At 37.3% G+C, this 24,514-nt stretch overlaps 2 protein-coding genes across 6 annotated transcripts; one reads left to right on the forward strand and one right to left on the reverse strand.

The window, feature by feature from the left end:
* Window positions 1–74: 74 nt before the first annotated feature.
* LOC18591876 (putative disease resistance protein RGA3) lies at window positions 75–5,759 on the forward strand. Of its 4 annotated transcripts, none has more exons than XR_016027853.1 (3): window positions 75–4,171; window positions 4,270–4,386; window positions 5,507–5,759. XR_016027853.1 is itself a non-coding variant. In XM_088808893.1 (3 exons), exons 1-2 carry the CDS (start codon window positions 600–602, stop codon window positions 4,137–4,139), a joined length of 3,471 nt encoding a protein of 1,156 aa, XP_088665019.1. In that variant the 5' UTR covers window positions 75–599; the 3' UTR covers window positions 4,140–4,171; window positions 4,270–4,481. The 4 variants fall into 4 exon arrangements, 3 of the variants coding, with proteins under 3 accessions (XP_088665019.1, XP_088665018.1, XP_007018346.2); XM_088808893.1 differs by lacking the exon at window positions 5,507–5,759 and having other exon boundaries at window positions 75–896; window positions 966–4,171; window positions 4,270–4,481; XM_088808892.1 differs by lacking the exon at window positions 5,507–5,759 and having other exon boundaries at window positions 75–461; window positions 553–4,171; window positions 4,270–4,481.
* On the reverse strand, window positions 4,682–24,457 carry LOC18591877 (symplekin). 2 transcript variants are annotated; one of them, XM_018125696.2, is made up of 28 exons: window positions 24,008–24,457; window positions 23,515–23,674; window positions 23,042–23,134; window positions 21,571–21,670; window positions 21,207–21,378; window positions 15,669–15,843; window positions 15,252–15,380; window positions 15,010–15,130; window positions 14,528–14,913; window positions 13,802–14,413; window positions 12,677–12,745; window positions 11,796–11,909; window positions 11,472–11,717; window positions 11,009–11,056; window positions 10,748–10,891; window positions 10,124–10,285; window positions 9,972–10,034; window positions 8,922–9,032; window positions 8,731–8,814; window positions 8,578–8,625; window positions 8,274–8,348; window positions 7,472–7,567; window positions 7,167–7,247; window positions 7,006–7,077; window positions 6,514–6,558; window positions 6,299–6,382; window positions 6,077–6,180; window positions 4,682–5,282 (listed from the first exon to the last, which is right to left on the reverse strand). In XM_018125696.2, the coding sequence occupies exons 1-28, from the start codon at window positions 24,211–24,213 to the stop codon at window positions 5,171–5,173; spliced, it is 3,912 nt and encodes a 1,303-aa protein (XP_017981185.1). In that variant the 5' UTR covers window positions 24,214–24,457; the 3' UTR covers window positions 4,682–5,170. The 2 variants fall into 2 exon arrangements, with proteins under 2 accessions (XP_017981185.1, XP_017981184.1); XM_018125695.2 differs by having other exon boundaries at window positions 14,528–15,130.
* Between the last annotated feature and the right edge of the window lie 57 nt (window positions 24,458–24,514).

Here is a 24,514-nt window from a genome sequence, read left to right on the forward strand (position 1 = left end):
AAATACTTTATTACATTAGCAACTATATTAATAAGTAATTCAATTAAAGCATTTATGTGGTGCTATTAGGCCCAACGTGCCTGTTGGATCCTCCATGAACGTAGCGATTCACTGTAGCACGTGCTAAATGCACCATTGAATTTCATCATCTCAAGTCAAGCAAGGGCTGTCCTACCAGTTTACAGAAAGATCAACGTTTTTCTCCCCTGGCTTTGCTGGTTTTCATCGTCAGTTGAAACTTTTAAAACTGGAAAACAAGATTGACTGTACAGCGGGGACCTTTGACAATTGACACCTACGTGTTCCAACTTGGTACGTGACCATAGAGAACTAATGGACTGAAAGGATTTGACCGGAGTTGTTATGCGAGGAAGACGGGTCACCGGTGATTCGTTATCTGCTAGCTTCTAAGCTCTTAACACGTTCTCGATGTGACATCTGAAAGGAAAATGAAATGATAGGTTTGCACTTTTGCTTAGAATAAGTCAATTTTCTCAAAGGTAGAAGCCGATTAATCATTTTACTAGGAACTTGAGACCTTTAACTTCGTAGCAGTGTGAGCGGCAAGAGGAGCTCTGCAGGTTGTTTCAAGCAAGGTTATGGCGGAGATAGTTCTGTGTCCTTTGCTACAGGTTGTCTTTGAAAAGCTAGCCTCTCGGTTCTTGAAAGAGATTGCCGGTCGTTGTGGGTTCAAGGATGAAATCAAGAAGCTTCAACGTGCGTTGCGCGCAATGCAGGCTGTGCTTCAAGATGCAGAAGAGCGGCAAGCTACTGATAAAAATTTGAAGTTGTGGTTAAGCGAGCTTAAAGAGGTAGCTTTTGATGCCGATGACTTGCTTGAAGAGTTTGGTCCGGAGGCTATGCTGCAAGAAAACGACAATAGCTTGACGGAGCAGGTGAGCAACATTGTTCCCTCTTTGAGACCTTTTATGACATACCTTACAAGGTTTCCCGAATTAAAACAGATTAGGGAGAGACTTGATGTATTATTGGAAGAGAGGTCTAGCTTCAAGCTCAAGAAAAGAGATGCTGATGAGAAGATTAAAAATCTACAAAAACGAGAAACTGGTTCTTTTGTGATTGAATCTGAAGTTATCGGGAGGGAAGAAGATAAAGAAAATATAGTAGAGATGTTACTGTCAACTACTGAGAGAAGAGCCAACGAGGTTGTCTCAGTTATTCCCCTAGTGGGTTTGGGGGGCCTTGGCAAAACCACACTTGCTCAGCTAGTCTATAATGATGAAAGGGTGATGAGGAATTTTGAACTGAGGATGTGGGTATGTGTTAATGATGACTTTGATGTGAGAAAGATTCTTAACTTGATGATAGAATCTGCAACCAGGAGAAGATGTGATGATCTCTTGGGGATGGATGTTCTTCAGTCTCAACTACGAGACCTATTAGTCAGGAGAAGATATTTGCTTGTATTAGATGATGTATGGAACGAAGATGCGGATGAATGGGAGAAGCTTAAAATTTTGCTGAAGTTTGGTGCAGAGGGAAGCAAAGTCATTGTCACAACAAGAAGTGCGAAGGTTGCAACAATCATGGGCACAGTGTCTTCTCACCATTTGAAGGGTCTGTCTCATGATGACTGTTGGGCTTTGTTCAAGCAACGCGCCTTTGCACATGACCAAGAGGACTACCCAGACCTGTTGCCAATCGGGAAACAAATAGTGAAAAAATGTGGGGGAGTTCCTTTAGCAGCAAAGACACTTGGTAGTTTAATGCGCTTCAAAAGAGAGCCAGAGGAGTGGCTATCTGTGCAGGAGAATGAGCTTTGGAATGTTTGTGAAGAGGAAACGGGGATATTACCAGCCCTAAAGTTGAGTTATAGCCATTTGCCATCACATCTGAAAGGATGCTTTATGTACTGCTCAATCTTTCCAAAGAATTATGTTATCAAGAAAGAAAAGTTAATCCATCTTTGGATTGCGGAAGGCTTAATTGAATCATGTGAATACCCCATGAGAACAGTTACAACACGTGAAGAAAGAAAATCTCTCGAGAACGTTGGGAGCAATTATTTTAATGACTTAATGTGGACTCTTTTCTTTGAAGAGGTGAAGAAAAACAGTGATGGTGATGTAATAGAGTGCAAAATGCATGATCTTGTTCACGATCTTGCAAAATCTGTTGCTGGAGAAGAGTTTTTTATATTTGAACGTGATTGTCTGCCAAAAAATCTGTCTAGGGTTCGATACATGTCTCTGGTATGCCATTCTGAATCATGTACTATTCCAGAAGCCTTGTATGAAGCGAAGAAGTTACGAACTCTTATTTTTTTGTTTCCTAAAGGTGGCTCTGGTGAAGTCCCAGCCGACTTGTTCTCACATTTTAGGAACCTACGAGTCCTAGATCTGGGTTATAGTGGCATCAAAAGGCTGCAAAGCACGGTTTCTTGCTTGAAGCATTTGAGGTACCTTGGCCTATCAAATACCTTTGTCGCAACTTTACCAGAAACCATAAGTAGCCTCTACAACTTGCAGGTGCTAAACCTTTCAGGTTGCGCTGATTTAACTCGCCTGCCAAGGGACTTAGCGAGAATGTGCATGCTAAGACATCTGATTATCAATAATTGTGAAAGGTTACCTTGCTTGCCAGATGACATTGGTGCACTCTTTCTACTTCAGACATTGCCAATCTTTATTGTGTCAAACGAGAGTGATGACTTAAGGCAGTTGAAGAGGCTGCGGCTCAGGGGCGAGCTGACAATCAGAAACTTGGAGAATGTGAAAGAAGAAGTTAATGCAGTAATCTCGAAAATGAAATTCCTTCATTCACTGGAGTTGTCATGGGGAGATGAGCATGATGGGCTGAACTTAACTGTTAGAAATGATTTTGCTTGGGGATTGAGTGAGAAGGTGCTTGACTGCCTGCAACCACCCGAAAATCTCAAACGTTTGTCAATAAAAAGGTACTCCGGAATCCATTTTCCACGATGGATGAGTACTCTTGCACTTCCTAATTTAACTAAAATAGAGTTGATCAACTGCAAAAGATGTGAACATCTCCCTTCTTTTGGTAGACTTCCAGTGCTAGAGATTATCCACATGCAGGGAATGGAAGCTGTGAAGAATATTGGCAGTGAGTTCTATGGAGAATACATAAACAGATCGTTTGCATCATTAAAGGAGCTATCCCTCATAGACTTCCCTAATTTGGAATTCTGGTGGAGCATGAGTGGGGGGGCAGAATTCCCCTCCCTTGTTAAATTAACCATCAATAAATGTCCAAGGTTGATGAATATGCCACAACTTTCATCTCTTAGGCATTTGGACCTGCAGAACTGCCATGAAACGATACTAAGGTCAGCAGTAAATGTAACCTCACTTTCTGTCCTAATTATTAGTGTTTTCACTGGACAGTTGATTGTATTGGATAACTTGCTTCAGAACAATGTTCATCTCATGTCTCTAACTATCAGCTCCTGTCCCAAGCTTCACCGCATCCCTCCTAGTTTGGGGAACCTTGTCTCTCTAAAATCATTGACCATTCGTTGGTGTGAGGAGCTCTTATCTTTGCCACAACAACTGCAAAATCTTACCTGCTTGCAGTCCCTAGAGATCAGTGAATGTCACAGCCTTTCCACTTTACCCCAGAGTATAGATAGACTAATTTCCCTCAAATATTTGTCTATTGAGAACTGCAGTAACCTTAGATCGTTACCAATTGAACTGCAACATCTTGGTTCTCTTGAACACTTAACGATTATGTACTGTCCACGTCTGGTGTCTTTGCCAACTGACTGGCATAACCTTTCCATGCTAAGGAGTCTGTGCCTTTTAAGCTGTCCAGAGCTATCATCTCTGCCTGAAAGCATTAAACATGTCACTGCACTGCAAAATCTAGAAATCCATGGTTGTCCTGGTTTAAATGTGTTGCCAGAGTGGGTTGCAAATCTTTCACTTCTTAGATCTTTGGCGATATCAGATTGTCCTAATATGACATCACTTCCAGAAGGTCTTGAGTGCCTGAGCACCCTTCAGCGTCTTTCTATTCAAGAATGTCCAAGGCTTGAACAACATTGCAAGAAAAATATAGGTAAGGACTGGCCAAAAATAGCTCATATTGCACATGTCTATATCGGATCACCAGAGCTCAGGAAAGAGAATGTTGCCAGCAGCTCGTTGCGATAAAGTAGAATACAAAACATCTGGTCATGCTCTTGGTAAGTCGACTTCATTCTCCATAGAATAATCTTGAGTTCTGTTATCTTTGATTTGTTATGCATAGAGTTCTGATATACTACCCTTTTGGTTCTGCTAGGTTGGTTCTTTGCTGTTGAGTCAAATTGGTGCTAGCCTTTCTTTTTCTGCAGACTGGTAGGCATTACTTACACAAAGGGAAATACGCTGAGGGTTCATCCGGATAGAAATAAATCAGGTACTTATTGTTTGATGTGTTGTAGCATCCAATAATGACATCGTGAACTTGGAATTTGGATGCTGTATTTTATTATATCAAATTATTTGGGCATATATCTTCATAAAAAGCTAACATGAGAAAGAAACTTGGCCAAGAAAAACAAGAAAGAAAGGTTTGTATGTCAAAATATGGGTATTTACCACCTGATTAATGGGCCGAGGGGAGGGGGTGGAAATGGAAAAGAAATTTCGAAACAACAGGAATATTCACAAGCTCATTTCTCGTATTATTAGGCTTGAACCACTTTTGACAATTGCTTGAACCAATTGATATATTGACATTCATTTTTCCTCTTAAAATCGAACTGTCCCTTGACCAAAAACTCAAGGTTCTTGAGAATATAGGATCCCTTTGGCAGGGAACCATTGATAACCTTTTATGTGCTTTGGGGGGCTATCAACCCAGTGAAACACACGTTAATTACATCTGCCAGAATTTGGCGGTAAGTTGTTCTCAAAATTTCAAAAAGGAAAAGAAATAATACAAAGGGAACTATGGTACAATCTTCCAAGCAGCTGGAGGGAGTCCTCTTGAATGGTGACCCCTTGCTAGAAATTGCTATTTTATGAGCAACGAGTTAGTTCTCATACCGGATTGAGCAATGGTCATATGCTAGGTCCAATCTTTACATTCCTCCCTCAGTGAATCAAACCCTGGCATCAAGACTGACGCGGTGATCAGATCCACATAACAGCTTGAAGTGCAGCTGGTCCATTCTAAAATTCTGAACAGCTTTGAATTATCATGTCAGAGTTGCTCCCTGAACTGAGGAAGTGTCTGAAGGATGCAAGGTTGACATATGGGGTTGCTGCATATGTGATTCATTTGCAAGACCAAGAACCGCAAGTGTTGATCTGCCAAATAGTATAAGCAATTAGAAATCAATACAGAGCCAGCATGCAAATGCAAATGATAAACTATATGAACTATATCTATGTTTAAAAATCCACTAAATGCCACCAATTTGTTGAGGAATATAACCCAGCAAGAATTTTCCCAATAGTGTAGGTGAAAGCATCTTATGAACCAACAATTTGTTCTTTGTTTCTTCGGCCAATGACCCAACATTTGTTCACAGTGCCTTGTTAACAGTAATCACACTAGGGGATTCAAGCAGGGTGCACCAGAGGTTGGAGACCTGATATGTTTTGCAAGGGTCTGGTTCTCCTGTGCTTAAAGCTTCAAGGCTGCAGCTGAAATGAGTTAATCCATGCAGAACTGATTTGATTGAAACCAGTCTTATTTTGATGTGATGGATCTTTTGTATGTAGGTTGATTTGATGTACAGGACCATTCTTGTTGGAAGGGATTTTTTGGATGGGTTTGGTTGAGATACTTTGTTTTGTGTACAGTTGCAAAGCCTGGATTTTAAGTTGATATGGGTTGATAGCAACCTAAAATCCGGAGCTGACTTGTTTTCTTACGGGGAATTGTTCAATTCCTTGTTAATGAATGAATTTCTTAATTTTCAAAAAAAAAAAAAAACAGTAATTGCACTAGAGCACCAGATAAGCATCCTGAATGATCTATGAAATACTAGTTGAACCAAAAAGAAGTAAAAGTGTAGAAACCAGCATTTTCTTTCCTTTTCTTTTCCAGTTTCTGCCACAGGGCAGGTTCCCAATTATTAGAATCTAGAGAACTGTACCTAGGCAGTGAACCTTTTGTAGCTGGTTGGCTTGCATAAGCAGCTAGGGAACTTCTGAGGCTACCATATTTGTTCAGTGCACTTTCAAGTTGTGGAGGTGGCAACTGCAATCACCAAACAGGAAAAGAAAGGTGTTAACCTAAACATAATGACCAACGAGCTGCAGGGTCTCCATATGCACTTGGGAAAAGAGCAGTTTATATGTAGTAGAACCAGCAGTACCTGTAACAATACAGGAAAAGAATGCGGTTGTGTCTGAGCCACACACTTCAAGAACCCAACCCACAACTTTGGCATTCTCCATACCTACACTCAATAACAGACAGAATATCATTTGCCCCCTGGCATGCCAATTATTAAACTAAGGTTAACCAGTGTGGTTGTGCAGTTCTTGTTTCCAAAGCTCACAAAGGTAAATGATATGTTGAGTCACTGACCTGTTTGTTCACAAGTTTGGATAGGATTTCCATGACAAAATCAACCTGGATACAACACATAATAGGGCTCAGACATATATTGGGTCAATTTTTGTGTTCTTCTGGATTTCATTCATGCCATAGCCAATGCCATATCAAAGCATGCATTAACAATGACTTTTGGCATACAAAAAAATTTTCTATTCAACAAACCCTTAAACATAAGAAAAAGTAATGAAAAGCAATGCAGCAAAATCAACACAAGTAACTTGATCATGCAGTGGCACTTGGTTTTGGAGTTGTGAGTCTCGAAGAGGCTCAGCCAGAAATTTGTCATAAATGATTTAATAAACAGATGACAACATCAATATAATTTAAGATGAAGGTCAAGAATGTCATAATTTGCAAAAACATCCATAAAACCAAATTGAAACTGCCACACAAGATTTTACCAGGCAGTGGACATGATTTGGAACCGAGATGTGAATGAAGTGAATAAAGAATAAGACCTACCAGGGTAGGAAAAGCATCAATTGCCTGAATAACTGTTCGCATGAAAAGTAGGGGAAGTGGGATCTGATCAACCTGAATTTCATTAAGAAAAGAAAAAACATTACAACAATTATAAAAGTAATCATGGTATAACCCCAGATAACAGAGGACATATACATTACCATCTGATTCAAGGCCTTTGCTAAGACCTGCTGTGTAAAAACCGTGCGCTGTTCAAAACAAGCTGAGCAAGCATCCATTATCTGGAAAATTTTTAACCATATAGAAATATCAACTAGGGTAACAGTGTAGAAGAAAATACAAACATCTGTGCGTCCTCAAAATGAACAACACTTTGCAGAGTGGTAGTGGGTCAAAGTTTTACTCCATCCTATTTGGTTAAAGTATTAAATAAATCTGTTTGTGCACAGGCTTGAAGTGTCTTTAATTAGTAAAACCATCAGATCCAGTTATATAAACAACATACCTTTTTGAGTGGAAGGCCATCTTTTTCAGGAATGATGTCATGGATGGCAACCAACACTTCGGCAGGGGTCAAGGCAGGACCTGTATGAGCTGAACCCTGGAAGAACCAAGAATCAAAGAAAACCTTGCATTACAGTGTCTTTCTACATATCAACATTATAACTCAGCAAAGACTTAAAAAGTAACCATAAATTAAGACTCTTGCTACTTTTACCTAGTTCTTTGCTTCCCATAGAAAAAGAAATTAATTAATAATGCCCGGATGCAGATGCAACAAATATTGTTGAACATTTTAACAGGCAAAATTTGAGAAAGAAACAGGCAAATACAAAAAACCCTGTAGCAACAGTGGCAACAACAAGGGGCCTGAGATTTCAAAGAAAGTTAAGTATCCAAAGGGGAATAAAATAAAACCAGCATTAAAGTGGCTCAGAAAGGTCCGGCTTCATAAAATGAAAATGTACAACTATTGTTATTTCCGGATGATGTTTATGAACCCAAATAAAATATCAAGATCCTCTAAACATATCTCAGCCAAGGAAGAACTTAAATTCAAGAGCATTTCGTAAGCCAAAATAACTATCTTCAAAACTTGTTGATTCTAAAAAGGTCTTGTTTTTTCCTTCAGAATGATAAAACATAGTAATGTGAAGCCACTTGTAAGATTACACAAATATACAGACGCGATGTGCCCTGACAATTCATGTCTAAAAGTGGAAAATAACTAGTAAGGGAAAAAGTTATCATACTCAATGAAAAAAAGAAATTACAAAAATCACAGAAAATAGAGCATTCACATGTACCTGTAATATGTGAGCAAGTGCAAGCTGGAACTTTTCCAATGGAAGGTCAACAAGCCGTGGAAAAATAGGTAACACCTGAAAACAAATAATGGTTATAGCCAACTTGAATAATGCCACTTTTGCAAGAAAAATTTAAGTTATTTTGCCAAGTGTATTCAAGGAGCCATTTCATGGAAGTGCAATGTGAACTCAGATCAACACCACTGATAGTTCATCTTTTCTTTATTTTTGAAATGCAATGAACATACACAGTCCTTCTAAGTAATTCAACATAGAAAGAAAAAGAGGAAAATTCAGAACAAACCTCATTCTTGGAAAGTGAAGATAACATTGGAATAAGGATGGTAGCGTCCTGCAAATAAACATTCATCTACAAGGGTTCATATGGCACAAATATAATCATAGGAAAAACTGTAAGAGGCAGAAATAGAGGAGCTCTGAATATTGGGAAAGAAACCTTTAGCTTAGTTTCATATAAATGCTTAACAGTAGCTATTAAATCAGGAGAAGGGGTTGTCTCTTGAGTCAATATTTGCAGCACCTTGCCAGAAGACAAAACCACTATCAGTGTAATTCAAGTATAAACAGAAGAAATAGAGTTGCAACGTTGAAGTAGATTTTCAAAACAGAAATGAAGATAGAGCCTACCAGTGTCAAAAGATTTTCACTTCCTCGTGGTGGGTCAGATATTATTCGGAGCAACTGAGAATAAGACTGACCTAAGGCTCTTATTACAATAGGGATATGGCGATGAAAAGCCTGTATTAGCCAAAAATCAAGATTACAAATGAATGTACCACTGACAGTTACATTTATGATTAAATAAAGTTACAACATTGATGGAAAGGAAAGTTCAATTATTCGATCACAACTAAGTTTCTCGGTCAAGAGAAACAATCCCATTTCCTTGAAAGTTAAATGTGGAGCAAGCGGCCAATCTAGACGGCCAATGTGGCAGAACCTCTCAAGTTTTTTCTATAACTACACATATGAATAGGCAAGCATTTATGGTTCCCATACAAAGGCAGTCACTGATTCTCACAATTTTTCACAGTTACATATTGAAAGAAAAGAGAATTCCATATCGCACCCTACAACTTCATTCTGATGGGCTTGTATTCAACAAGGAGGTAAAACTGGCACCAAACAAGGGCCATAAACATAAAGATTGAACTTCATGATAGCATGACCTAAACTAAACTCAGTCTTCATTCACAACCAAAGAGCGAACCTAATTAAAACACTTATTAGACAACAGAAAGACCAAGATTCGAGGTTTACTTTAGATGGAAATCAAACCACCAATTGGCTTTAGAACTTGATCTTACCTACAAGCATTTCAGTTTTATATTCATATCACACATGCTTGAGGACCTAATTTGAACTTTCAAATCAAACTAACTGCTGCCAGCTCAGAAAAACCTTGATCTTATGAAGTGCCTGACAAGAGAGACTTAATGAGGCTAGGTAAATTATTAAAACCAGCTCACATTACGACCTATGCGATTTCCAGGGAACAAAGGCAGTTACTCTATGACTATCACAGAAGCAGATGCCAAGTTACAAATCATGCACTATTTTCAGTGAAGCTACAGCAACTCCAATTCACAGGAAAACAGATTACATTGACAAGCAGCCTAATTTAATCTAGTCCCAATAATTAAATGATAGAATAATACAGCAACAGACAACACATACCTGCTTTACAATTTTTGGAGCTCGGCCGTAAATATCAAATGAGAGTTGAAGAAGACTAGGCTTCTGAAAGAAAAGAAAAAATCCATTAACAATCTACAAATACACACAAAGACACATAAAAAGAGGGAAAGAAATAGTCAGCAGAAGCAAACCTTTTTACATAAAGCAAAAAACAGAGAAATGAGTCTTTGAGCTTCAGGAAATGACACTACTGAAGCACTATTGCTTGTTGATTCTGTACCCATGGAGTCAATTCCAGAAGCTCCGGGCTCTAAAAGACTGGAGCCACTAATAGATGTGTCCCCGCTTCCACCCTAAGAAAAATTTTTTGCAAAAAAAACTAAGGAAAGTCAGAAATTAAAACAAATTTAAGACTTGTCAAAGTCCACGTATTCATGAACTGGGACATGCAGAAATGTAGGTTGTGGAGCTCCTTAGACTGACAAATGGTGACATATGCTAAAACAAAATGGCCCAGTTCCTCAGGGCAAGGCATGCAAGAGAACTTACAAAGTAGAACTTGACAGCAAAGCACAATAAATTTCACACAGGTTTTTAAGCATGAGTGATATATAGACCTTGAAAATAAGCAACAAACAATTGCTAGTTATGCACCAAACACCAACAGAAGTACTAAAATATCAATCCAACTTTATCTCACAAATACTCCATAGGACTAATGGTGGTGAAATCTACATTAGCCACCAGCTAAATCTTGAAGTTTGGCACAATTAGAAAAGAAAACAGAGAAGGGGTTTTGAGAACACATATCTAACCCTTTCGCCTTTTTCGTCAATGGACGCAAGCTGCAACAACTCTTCACCTGCAGCACGCTGATCCACAGCAGACAGCAACATATTCGTTGCAAATTGCTCAATTTCCCCAGATATGTAGCTCAGCTGATAAAGTTTGTTTGCTACCTGTGCAATATAAACTTTAAAAACTGAGAAAGGACTTGTCTTTGCAACCAGAAGCCAAAATCTTGAAAGGCTTGATAGCAGAGAGACAGGATGTTGTAAAGGTGCAAGTTCTCTTACCAGCCGGATAGCTTTGCCTCGAATGTCATCTTGAGAATGGACAGCACACTGCCATCAAGGAACAAGTACAAATATGAGCAACAGAAAGACAAAATAAATCATGGTCAAAAATATAACTACAGTGGGGCTATGTGCATTTATGATGCTTCAACACTGAATGTGAATTTTTTTTTTTGAATATTCAAATGTGCATTAACAACAGAGGGAACAATTGTTCACCATCTGGAAAGTTACAAACTGATTTTGTCCTGTTGCACTTCCTCCCAAGTACAACATACCACTGAATATGGAATATTATAGCCCAGTAAATCTGAATGACATTTGTAATGTAAGTGTGGACCCTCCCACAGGTAAACATTAGCAATAAAAGGGAAGAAATTTAAGACAGGCATTCAACAAATGTAGATAAAAGCATCTAACCAATGACCAATTTCTTACTACAAGATTGTTGTGGCCAAGTTACCTTCAATGCTATACCTAAGCAGGCTTGCCTATTATTTGGACGTCCCAAAATTAAACTCCACACCGCGCCAAGGCCCTGCGTCACACGCTCAGCATCACGAAGCTCTTTTCCAGTAACATCAAATACATCAGAATAGCAGAGATCATCTAATAGTCTCAAGGCCGAATCAGGCAGAAATGGAACTTCACCAAGAAGTCTACTAAATGACTTATCTGAGGCTGGAAAAGTGTCCAGCAAAGATTCAGCCTGCAGAAAAGCAAATTAGATAAATCCAATTCTAAGAAAAAATGGTTACAAGGTTGCTTCAGTTAGACAAGGGCTTACCACTGCCAAGAGGAATTTATCATAAAGAACAGCAGAATATGAAGAGTTATCAACTGAATTTGAGACTGTAAGAGAATATAGATGGTAGAGAACTTGCAATACAATCTCGTGACCCTGAACAACGTAACAGATTAACATGATGTTACAAAAAGTTCCAAAGGGAGGAATCAAAATATGCAAAAAAACAGAAATGCAATACAATTTCAGGATTGATTGAACAGGCAAGTTCATTTGACCAAGACAAACAGCCTAGAACCACTATATTTGAATGTCAAAACAACAATCTGTAAAATTCGGAACTAAATGTGTATAACATCCACTATAGTAGGCACTGAGTCTATTAAGCAAAAATCTTCAATAAACAATAAAATTGGTTTCACATTTTCCTTCTAGACCAACAAATAAACAAGAAATAAAAGAAAGTAGATGTGATGAAGAACTGAGATACAACCATAAGTTATCGCACAAGACTGCACAAAGACAATGAACAGTCAACAAGAAACACCCATAAGAACAGAATAGCTTATTAGGATGTTAACTTTGTAAAATTAATCCAAAGCAAACTATCTGACCAAACAAAACACCAGTCTCAGACAGCAAAGTGTCATAACAAATGGATCACATAAAATGTAAATCATGTGATAAACAGAACCACACAGCTAAAAATGTGCATGCCTGTGTGTGCATGCGTGTCTGTGCATGTGTGAGTGTGAGTGTGTATGTGTGTGTGTGTGTGTGAGAAAGAGAGAGAGAGAGAGAGAGAGAGATCTCAAGCTATTATACCACCCGCTAGAAAACTTCAAAATGGTAGTAAGAAACAAAAGTAAGAGAAAGGCAAAAATCAAAAACAGAAAAGAAGTACCAAATTAAAACTCGAATACCTTTTGGTGTTGGTAATCTGCAACAATTTGCTTTCCCAACATAACAATGATGTCATCATCACCATCAATCTGAAAGCAAACATAACCACATTTGATTTTGTATAGATCATTTGACACAGGCACTTAATAATACATAGCATTATGATATTAGTCTAAGAATCTGAAAGTTATGAAATCATCAAACGTAATTCTTGATGTTATTCATTATTATGCAATTTTAGTAGGTTTTCAAGAGCACAAGTTGTACAAGGTAGGAGCATTTTGGCAAAGTCAAGTCTAGGGAATGGCAAAATCAATTTGGGAAAGGGGGAAAAAAGAAGGATTTCAACACATCCAGAAAGGAAGAGGAAATTACTTCAAAATATTCCAGAAAGGAAACTAAGACTCTCAGTTTGGGACAAAGGTGTACATTTTTAGAAGGCATCTGATCCATGACACTAATTCATTTTAGGTTTAGGTTACTGAGAGAAGGATCTGTCTGTCTTTTCCCATCATAACTTGACCATATCAAACCCTTGTTATCCACAATCATAAGCCTAAGAATCCCTCATTTTCTTGAATCTATGCACATGAATACCACGTAGGTAGTTTGTTCCAAAAATAAATAAATAAGTAATACATAGGTAGATTTGCCCCAAACCTGCCCTATGTTAATAGTGGTCAATACACAGTGATGAGCATATTTGCAAAGCATTTGAATTGCAGTTCATTAAACAAGAATAGAAAAGCTTATATTATAAAAGCTGCCATCAGCCTATTGTTCCTTGAAGCAGACAGCTATTCCCACAGAACCTCTGGCACCCTATCTATTTAATATTTGAATCTCTCTTGCTCTATGCAAGGTGGTTGTCTTTCTTCTCAAGTAATTTTAGATGCTGAGCAATGAAGGGGTGAAGGGAGAGGTTACAGCACATAAGTTGAGCAGGTAATGCTCAGAACAAACTTTATGCCTTCATTTAGAAATCCAGATCTATTATGATAATCTGCCACCCATACATTATGCAGTATGTAAGCTATATACTGTTTCGAGATTAAAAACAGTACAATAGTAAGCCTGGCAAGAGATAAAGAGAGAGCAGCAAACATTCCAAGAAGAGAGACAAATAAAAAAATATAGCCTGTCACCTGAGCAACCAGTCGAGCAAGTAACGCATTGCGTGTCTGACTACAATCTGACCAATGAAGATGCAGGTATGATTCAGCAATCTGTTGGACTGCTGATTTTCTCACAGTTCTTTTCTGCTCTTCAGTTAGCTCCACAAATAGTGGTAGTACAGGTAAATCACGACCAGTCTCATCAAAAGAAGATGAGTTTTCAGAAGCCTGAAAATTCTGATCAGACTCTGGAAAAGATGATGCATCAGTCTCATATTTGGCTTCAGCATCTGCCTTCATTTCAGCTGAATCTCCATCAACTGTATGAGGAGGAGAAGGTGCACGTTTGGAAGAAGTCTGGACCTCTAGAACTGGAACAATGTCTTCCACACCACCCAGGACAATCCCTTCGGGACCTGGTTGCTCAACACCAGAAACCAATGGACCTTCGATGATCTTGTCATCACTTTGGATGTTAGACATGGAATGCACAGGGGGATTTTCAACAACTGGTACTGAAAAAGGCTTACTAGAAATAGAACCATCAAACTCAGCCAGTGCAGCACCAGTGTCCTCCAGAACAGGTGGAGATGGCACTCCAACACATACAGCAGCCCGTCGTGGATCTAGGCGACGAGGATCCTGAAAAAGTTAGTGTTAACTTCCATTTGACTAAATAAAATGATAAACATACTAAACCTATGAAAGGATAAAATAATTTCAAAGAAACAAATGATGACAGAAAAAAGTGGTTACCCTTCTTGGGTCACGTTTGGAATCTGCAGCAAAATTACTGACAACTGATGTATCAGATAATAATGAACTGGTTGTAGCAGCTGAGGTAAAAGGCAATTGTGATGTGGAAAGTGGAGGATGCAAAGAATTTGTTGGAGCAGGAGGTGGCAAGACTTGAGCCGGACTATTTACATAACCAGCTTGTTGATTTATTGGCAATGTTCCAACCCTTGTTAAAGGTGGAGGATCCTTAGGCAAGTGCTTCATATTTGTGATGACAATATCAGCCAGCAGATCGGGATGAATTTTTGAAATAAGAATTTCAAGAGATTCAGCACCTCTTTCTCCTTCAGCAAGTAAGGCACCAATCATTGCAATCATTTGCTCAACAGGAGTCCAATGGCCATCTGAAAGAGGAACATTAGGAGGCAGTCCATTAACAGAAGCTGAATCCTGCCCAGAATCATTTATTTGAATAGGTGACATTGAGTGGGAATTGAGACCATAGCGAGTGCGCTTGGAGACCATCTCAAGACTATTGCTTGGTTCTTCATTATCCTGAGGCATAGACCTTTTCTTTGACACATCCCCTAAAATAGCTGCTTGGCTTGACGATTGATCATCCTGACAAAGACATTCTATTTATCATGGGAAACAGGAAAAAGCTACCAAATACTAACTCTTATCACTGAAAGAAACTTATTACTATTATGTACAAAACAGTTTTTATGGAAAAGATCATTACCCTGCCTGGACGAGTTTCCCGTGAAGCACGCTCACTACTTTTTATCATTTTCTCAACCTGTCTGATGACTTGATCAGCAGCATCCCCAGCATTCATTGCTCGTAGAGCTCTAAGCAATATGTCTCTCGACTGAGAATCAAATAATACCCAACTTGTCAATTGAACAGCATCTAAAGTTAATAATTACTGGCCACACAGGCCGAAGTTTCATTTTTGAATGCAACAAGTCACAAATTGTCAAAAAACCTTTGTAGTACATATTTCCATTGACCTTTTGGCCTTGAAGTAGAAAACACTGATATTAGGATACCATATTCTGACTGATTCATATAATGTAAATAACAAATTAGCTACTACAAGAAGCATCATTTGGTCTTGTAACTGGTATCTGAATTGAAAAAAATTCTAAAAACGTACCTCCATAATAGCAGGATTAGTACACCTCAGGAATCCCAAAAACGCAGTTCTCAAGGAATACTGGATACTGGCATTATGGCATCCCCTAGCTGTCTCAAAGTTTGGATTAAAATCAAGCAGTGCAGAAAGAACAGTACCATAGTGGAGGGGTCTCTTCCTTGCTATGGCGGCAAGACTGTCAAACAAAAAAGGCAATTATTTATAGAAAAATAATAACAAAAGTAGATCTAGCAGTGGAAAAAGAATTCAAATTCCTCACAACCAAACAAATATGAAAACATAATAGCTAAGATCTATAGTTATTTCTAGACAAAAGATAAACGACAGTTAATTGTTGAGACATCTTGTTAGTTGTTGCAATCGATCACAAGTCCAGATAAAGGTTAGCTTTTCATACCAATCTCAAGGATCAGATTAGTACTATAGAAAAAAATTGCTAAAGAGGAAGATTATTTCTGACTCACTCCTCCTAGGAGCCCACTTCAAAAGAACCACAATTAGCTAATAACCACCATCACTCCCATTTTCTTTATCATTAATAAAGCTTTTAAAAAACAGTACATCAGATGTACCCAAGCTTAAAGGAAACCACAAAAGCAATTGCAACTCCAAAACAAGCTAACTAAGAAAAAGGGCTAAAATGAGTATACATCTTCACAAAAAAGAAGAAAAAGAAACCCTTTGTTAACCATCCATTATTGACATAAATATCTGTTTTAATCACTAGCTTTCACCCAAGAGACAGATAACCTTTCCCAGAAATCAACTATTCATTTGGATGCTCCCTGTCTCTAACATTTTATAATTTGCTCTGGCAAACCTCTGCAGCAAAGCCAAGCTTTCTACTGATTACCAGAAACTTTCCATTAACGCTTTCTGTAGAACAAGCTAGTTCCCCACATTCATCCACATTATATCAGTAGAGCAAATATTTCTCTAGAATCTTATTTGAAATGTCATCAATGAACCAACATTTAGGAACAAGTTTTTTAACTATTCTGCAGGATATCCAGGAACAGTAGACCAGAAATAAAGCATAGAAAACTAGTGACAGCAAATACTTGACTGCCATGTGGCTACCAACAGAGCACACTTAACAATAATATAATACTTAATTCAACAATCATCAGATGTTATTACCATAATCGAATTTCTTTTTCAACTATTTTCCATTTGAAGTAACATAAAACAATTCAATAATCGAACTTGAACATATCTCACGACCCATAGATACACCTGTATCTCTTAAAAGTTAAGCTAATCAATTCAAACTTCTAGGTCTCTTAAAGCTATTGCAGCACCCAAGACAAGTTCATTTGCAGATTCCAAAACAAATGCCATGCATTGTAATGAAAAACCAATCCCACCACTATCACCAGCAAAGAACATGCAGAAAGCCAACGCCATTGCCCTTCCAACATCTCTTAACAGTCAATTGCTATTGTTGCAACCTCCATCATCCATTTGGTCACCACAACTCTGAGTCCTTCCACAAAAGAAACCCTTTTAATAATAAATTCCAAGTGCAATGGATTTTGTTTTAGCCATTTTAGTTTTTTCTCCGCATATATTTCTAGTTTCTCAACCAGAGATCTCAACCAATAATTCAATTTGAACCAATAATTCAATAATTCAACCAACCAGAGACTTCACCCATACAGCTTAATGGAGGAAGTCTGCCTCACAAATGCACAAATGGAACATCATATACACAATTGGGAAGGAATGAAAGAGAGAGAGCCCTTCCTCCTTATGCTTAACTCCTTTATATTTGTTAACAAACGGACAGATAATGTCCATCTGAGGAGAGCACAACAGCATATGACCCAAGATAAATGAAGAGCAAAGAAAGGGAGGGTTCCATATGCCTTACAGGAATTAAAACCAACATGATCAAAAAATGCCCTGAGCATGTATTTCAAGCAGTTCCAAAGTGAGAGAACAAAGAGAAAATCCTTAAACAATTCAAACCTCACTGGAAGTAAAACTATTTACTTCATGATACTCACCTAATTACTAATGATTGACTCCTAAAAACATGCTACTAGATTAGTTCACCATATACAAAAAAGGCTTGCATTTCCAGAGCACGGTTATATTTTCACAAAGAGGTCAAGTCACATCTAGAAAATCTTGATCAATCTTTTGACACATATAAGCAATCACTTTGTTACCCAAAAGTTAAAATCACTTCCCTAAAAAATCCTTGGTGGAATGCCATTTAAAACATCAATGACTCAAGCTACTTCAGACCTTGAACACTTTGGCTTCATGGTTATTTTAAGTACATAGAGCTTACACTTTAGTTAATACAAAGAGACATCAACTAAAATAAAAGTCAACCCAATGAGTTCAGGTCAGCATTTAAACTTAACAGATGACAAGAATTACAATCTAGTATAAAAATTGGGGAGAGAAAAAAAAAAGAAAAGTAAACAGTCTAATAGCAACATTGGAAGCAAAAAAAATCCATTTTTTCCATGGCATATCAGCCTCCAACTTCACTGACAACTAGAGGAATTTAACCTGCAATGCAAATTAGCAGGTATATAGTCATGCATCACACTATCAGCAGACATGCAGCCAACCCTTGCAGATACTGCCTCAAGGGAGTCACATAAAAAAGGTATTATTAAGCAATCAGAATTGTTATGTTTTACATTTTGATTTCCCAGATAGAAGGTGCCTCAATGGATGCAACCACTGAAGCCCCAAAGAATAACATTAACTTAGTAATAACCATGCCCATAGAGCCATGAGGCATGTCTACCAAAAAAACCTGTTTTAAATATCCAATCAATACACAGAAGAATTCAGCACACAGAAAAACCAACCAACAGATAGCATCACATGAACAAGAAATCTTTTGCAGACCTTTTTTCAAATTCATGCCTAAGTATGTAACATGCAGTGAAGCAACATCTCAATATTGTCAATAAATTACAGTCCAAATTTGACAGAGTTCAAGGATTTTTTTTTTTTGGCATAAAATATTTTCTAACATTTGAAGAATTTCATAGATAAATCATAGTATTTGCTACTTACAAACAATACTATTTACTCTAATAAAGGCTTTAAAAGTGGACACAATTTCTTTGACCATTTCGAAGCTTGTTTATTGTTGATCATTCTAGAAAGTTAAGTCCTCCAGATACTCAATATATATCAAAATATCTCCCATCTTTCCCAGCTGCTAGGTATCCCATAACGTAAACAATTAGGATCTCAATTTCATTGAAGATGCTATCCTTTTAGAAAACAGCAAATGTAATTCTTGCATATCCACCAACCATGCATGCAAACCTGCTCAACATACAAAAGATGGTGCAACCAGCAAACTTAGCTGCGCTTGGTTCTCGCAATACATACATTTACATGCCAAACAAATAAACTCTATATTAGCAGCAATGAACTAAAGGACAAGTAGGAAGCACACACCATCTCATCAAACAAAAACTCTTAAAAAATTTTTAAACAAGTTTCAAGTAACCAGATTGAGGATTATCTTTCAAATTCTTGAATCTCTTCTAGTGGTAAGTTGTGAATGAACATAATACATTTTTCACCTATATGATAAAGGTTGGAGATTAAAGTGATCTAAAGAAAGAAATTTAGTTGCTAAGATCAAAGCTCAGAGGAAACTGGCAGTTTTGATGATAACGGTACAAAAATCATTATATGCACTTTCCCTTTTGGAATAAAAAATCTGCACAATGTGACCCTTTAAAATATGTATATTTGAAAAAGAGAGAGGAAAAATTCTAAATTATCTGTTAACATTTTTTTTGAATGCTTAAAAATACTACTCCATGGATAAAAACTTTGAATTGCATGCCCTAAGCAAAAACCTTATATGTAATCTAAATGCTTGCCTTTGTGCAGACAGAAACTGGTTGAGACATCACAGGAAGAGTCATTGGTTATTCTACAAAATTTTCTTGGAAAGCAACAAAGTTTTGAATCCAACCACTTCCATGCCTATGCTGTACAATGTATTTCAAGGAACCAGGTCAAAGAGGCCAATCAATACCTACCAAGAGAAGTAGTTACAAGAAAAAGGCAATTAAGCCAATATCCAAACAGCTGAAGAGCTTGCAGAGAATGTAGTCTTAAGGATTACTGTTGACCATAAAACCAACAAACTTAGCTCCATGAATGCAGCATCACGACAATAAAATATAACAAAAATTGGAAACCTCAAAATGAAAACATGGCAGATTTAGCGGGATAATCCCCAGTTAAAACGAATTTTGATTATTAAACTATTTAATGTGCATCAACTGTTGTCAAATAACCAATACATTTTAAAGTAGCTTGCACATTTTCAGCTGCACAAATATACAGCAGAAACCTAAATAATAATATGATCTCCCTAAAAGTTTACTGCGTTGCCTGATCACCAAGTTTCTCAGCACAAGTTGACCATTATATCCACCGCTTAACCATTCCTATCATTGGCCAATGGTGCTCCATAGTACACATAAATGTGAACACTGTCTAGCCTGTAACTCCCAATATCTGAACCAGCAATGCAGCAGTATCCAAGGCCATTAACTCCTCAAAGAGAGCTGGACAGCATGCTGCAATGATATCACAAACAAGCAGTTGAACTTGCACTAAAACCTGTTTCCAAGCTTCAGCAATCCCTCCAAAACTTTTAAAGATGGTCAAACAGAGGGCAAATGCCAAATGCAGTGCAGTCCCCATATGTATAAAATTTAATACCTTCATTGATCAGATATGGATAGGAAATGCAATCAATAGTTTGCATATGGAAAAGTAGCATTACATGACACTGTCAACTTCTAGCTTGAAAGAAAGTGCTCTTCAGATATGGCAGGGCATAATATCATCTTGGACTCTAATGATACAAGAAAAAGAAAGCACAATGAAGCTGCCAATAAAGCTCCCAGCTCTAACTTTAACAGGAATAAGCAAAGGGCAACCTGTAAAGCACTCTTGATCAACTAAGTTTCGATGAACATGCTGATTAACTCCAAAATGAACAAAACAGTTTTTCTTTCTCCAAGTCCAATCAAACCGTTATATGTCCTAATCTATGAAGCTAAATAAACAAAAAAGTTAGCAATATGATGTACAGCTTTATGACCCCCTCAAAAATTCGATTATATTCCCACCCCTCCTTTTTGTCATCTCTTAAAGGGTTTTTTTTTTTTTTTTTAAGAGGGGAAAGGGTGGGGGAATGAACTTATTAATGGTGTAATACCTGCACAAATAGGTAGCATAAGGTTTGAACTGTCTAACAAGATTCTTAAGGAAAGTCTGCAGCAAAATTCATCTTTTAAATTATGATCTTATGTTTATCCTACATTAAACATTGAGGTAAAATAATAGATGATCAAGCAATTAAACTCCAAGTTTCCAGATTTTATCAAAAACTAGGCAGTGAGAAGGATTAACAATAATAATGCAACAAGAAAGCCAAAAAATAAAAAAAAATACCATAAATTCAGAAGAAGAAGGCTCTAACCTCTATAACAAATAAAGACAATTGACTAATGGTGACAGAAAACTCACCAATTGACAACAGTAATTGTCACAGACCCAGGGAGACTACTGGCTGATTGTAACATGTCCAGTAAAATGTAAAGAGTCCTGTGCGCATCTGATGTTAGCGCAACTGGATCCAAAACAGGATGACCACCACTTAGCCATGATACATTAAAAGTCCATCTACTTCCTCTGGTAGCTAGAGAAACATTAAAAGAAATAAGTTTCTAGAGAAACCAGCCACTAGAATATATCAACATGGAAGTCCTGTGAATGATATAAAAAATGGAAATCGTATGAATGAACCAAAAAGTCAAACATGGCTTTATGGGATTGAACCAAATCATGTCCTAGAGAACTTTGGAGCACTTAACAATCGGATTGCAAATACCTTCAACAACTTTTTCAGAATCAACGTTGTCAGATGTAAAGAGTAGAACATAGGTCTCCAAAAATTTCAGCGCCAGCAACTTTGTCCGAACTGGAACAGGCTACAAATTCAAATCAAAGAAACATATTGCACATGATTAGCAAGTGGAAAATATCAACTTATTTCAGCTATAACGTTAAATAATGCTCTATCCACAGAACTGAATAAATTTCCAGAAGCGTAACAAAAATGAAGGAAAAGAAAAGAAAATGCAAGTGGAAAAAACACCTACATGTTAAGCACACGAGTATACAAAAACAAGTAGAAAAATACCACCAACATAATAAAGGAAAGGAGAAAATGAAAAAGAAAAGACAGCAAAACATCTTTTCCCTTTTCAGAAGGGGCCAGAATTGACTAGTCATCCTGGTTTGTAGAACCTTCAAATAATAAGACATTGACAAATGGCAATCTTCCCACCTTTTATCCCCATCCCAAAAGCACAATCTCCTACACCAGCATTCAGAACCTATTGCTCACATTAAGGTATCAAGTTATGAACATTATGTATCGTCACTGACAGTTAGATGCTTAAAGAATGCCTTTGGATATGTACCTCAGCTCAAAAAGCTTTTCTCCTAGATCCATCAGCACCTCAAATTAAAACATCTAATTATCTGTCTCTCTCATCTAATAAGTGTTAAGAGTGAAATACCCAAAAATTTACGGTTTGTCACTTTGATCACATATCTAAAAGAGATAAACTAGCTTTCTAACATACAGTTTCTCTGTAGTGTGAACATGGAGATAAAGGAAACCTAATATGCAATCCAGTAACTGTTTCTAACTGTTAACCTTAAGAAGCTGCTCACTCAAAAGCTACTCCTTTTTGCAAGTCCACTCACCCACCCACTTTCCCCAAGGGAATGGAAGAAGGAAAGAAAAAGAACAGACTTATCCAATATTAAATGAATGAAGGCCATCAGAACAAAGTGTTGTTTGATAATTCGTTGATAATTTTCAACCTGCTGAAATTTTTAATTTTCAAATTTAAGATTTAAAATGTGTTTGGTCACTCATTTTGGACACTAATTAATCGAAAATTTTGAATGAAACCTGCTAAACGTTTTTAAGTAGTTAAAACCTAATTAATGCATTCTCTTTAATAATATTTAAAAACGCTATCATTTCATAATGTTACCCAAATGTTTTAATTAAATCTTATTTTATGCCACTTTTTAACTCTTGTTAGATGTGAAATCTCTATAAAAACATATATCTCTGTTTTTGAAGAAACTCAATCAAAATCTATTTAGTGTATAAATTTTCAATAGCAAACCAAAAAGTTTTCATAATATTAATTCAGTACTAAAACTTCAGCATCTAATCTTTCAATTTATCAAAAATTGGTCAAAATATGAAAATGCAGTAAGCCACTGAAAATTAGCCCACATTTGTTTGGAATTTCGAAGCCGAAGTGGATATGTCATACCTCCAATGCAATGAAAAACACCCCTTCCTTGAACCTAACCATCCACATCCATAGTTCTTCAAGCCACCGGTCAACTTTACCATGCTGCTGAAACTATAATTTCCAGGAAAAATTGAACAATGTTACGAGTAGGTAAGAAAACTAGATATTTAGACTGATATATCAAATAAGAAAATATGACAAGCATGACCAAGAGATCCTACCATTATTTGTTTGGGTTATCGACATTAAAAATGAAAAGAAACCATTGCTAAGCATTAGCGTATTATCATGCACTCTAAATGATAACAAAACAGTAATCCAAAACCAACAGCAATCTTTCATAGTTCAAAACATATATGTTCAAAATCTAAAAGCATTGCATTCAAACTGTACATGGAGACATAAAATATTATCAGCAAAGGATAAAAAATCATTAATAAATATTTGACTAAGTTTGGACTACATGTTAACTTATAAAGGTAGAGAGAAACCTGCAATGTCATTTCTTCCAAAAAACTGCAGAAGAAATTTGTGCCACTAACAATAGATTGCCTTACAACATCAGAGTCACTATCCTTCAAAAACGCTACTAATACAGGTACTAGTATAGAAGAATGCTCAATCGCTCTTAATGCAATATCTTCAATTATCCTGCCAACCATTGACAAAAGAATAGAATAAAATTCCAGCTACAGCATTAGAAACCTATCAACAGAAAATGAGATAACAAAGCAAAGTGAGCCTTGCTAAGCAATAAGATCAGCAATTATATATTTAACTAGGAAATTAAACAAAAGATTTTCCAATTTCGCACATTCGCAATACATGAAATCAAACCACAAAAAACGCAGCTCATTCACCAGCGTAATCTCAAAACTGATAGACGAAGGAGTTAAGCATGCAGCTGCACCATTTAAGAAAAAGAAAACAAAATTGTAAAGAACTAATATAAAAGAAAGAGCATAATTAGGGTTTTAAACTCACTCGAGAAGAAATTTCCTAACGAGGCACTCAGGAGAACCCTGGAGGTCGGCGAGGTACGGGAAGAGATCGGCAGCGGAGGAAGAATCGAGAGAGGAAAGAATATCCTTAGCCTGTTTAAGTGACGAAAGCTTCACCGCCAAATCGGCGTGGTTGTTCGCGGCGGTGAGGAGAGAGAGGGCTTGGTCTCTAGAATCTGCAATGGCCATGGCTTCCGCCTCGGCTTCGGCTTCAGCTTCCCTCTGTAGAATTTTGATCGATTTTGGGTGGAATTGTTAGAAGGGGGAAAGCGTTAGGGTTTCGAGGGGTGAAGGGGTTTGGAGTAGAGGGAGCATATGAAAATTTTTGGGAGGTCAGAGAGAGAGAAAAAATTAGAAATTTTGAATTTTTTTTTTTTTTAATTTTCTGGCGTCGTGGGAGAGAGGTTGAATTCTCGTTATAAGGAGATAGGGTCGAAGTGGGCTTTTGAAGTGGGTTTTGTAAGTTGAACGTTGCGTTAATGCTCGTTTG

This window comes from Theobroma cacao, chromosome 8 (genome assembly GCF_053813885.1).
Source record: "Theobroma cacao isolate CCN51 chromosome 8, ASM5381388v1, whole genome shotgun sequence".
Taxonomy (NCBI): domain Eukaryota; kingdom Viridiplantae; phylum Streptophyta; class Magnoliopsida; order Malvales; family Malvaceae; genus Theobroma; species Theobroma cacao.

Excerpts from the sequence above, each read along its gene's own strand:
- LOC18591876 (XM_007018284.3), top strand. The coding sequence starts at position 600 with ATGGCGGAGATAGTTCTGTGTCCTTTGCTACAGGTTGTCTTTGAAAAG.
- LOC18591877 (XM_018125695.2), bottom strand. The coding sequence starts at position 24,213 with ATGGCCATTGCAGATTCTAGAGACCAAGCCCTCTCTCTCCTCACCGCC. Across the intron at positions 21,379-21,570 it reads TTCTGAAAAAGTTGTTGAAG|CTACCAGAGGAAGTAGATGG; the intron begins GTATTTGCAATC and ends ATGTTTCTCTAG. Across the intron at positions 7,248-7,471 it reads ATGGCCTTCCACTCAAAAAG|ATAATGGATGCTTGCTCAGC; the intron begins GTATGTTGTTTA and ends AAAATTTTCCAG.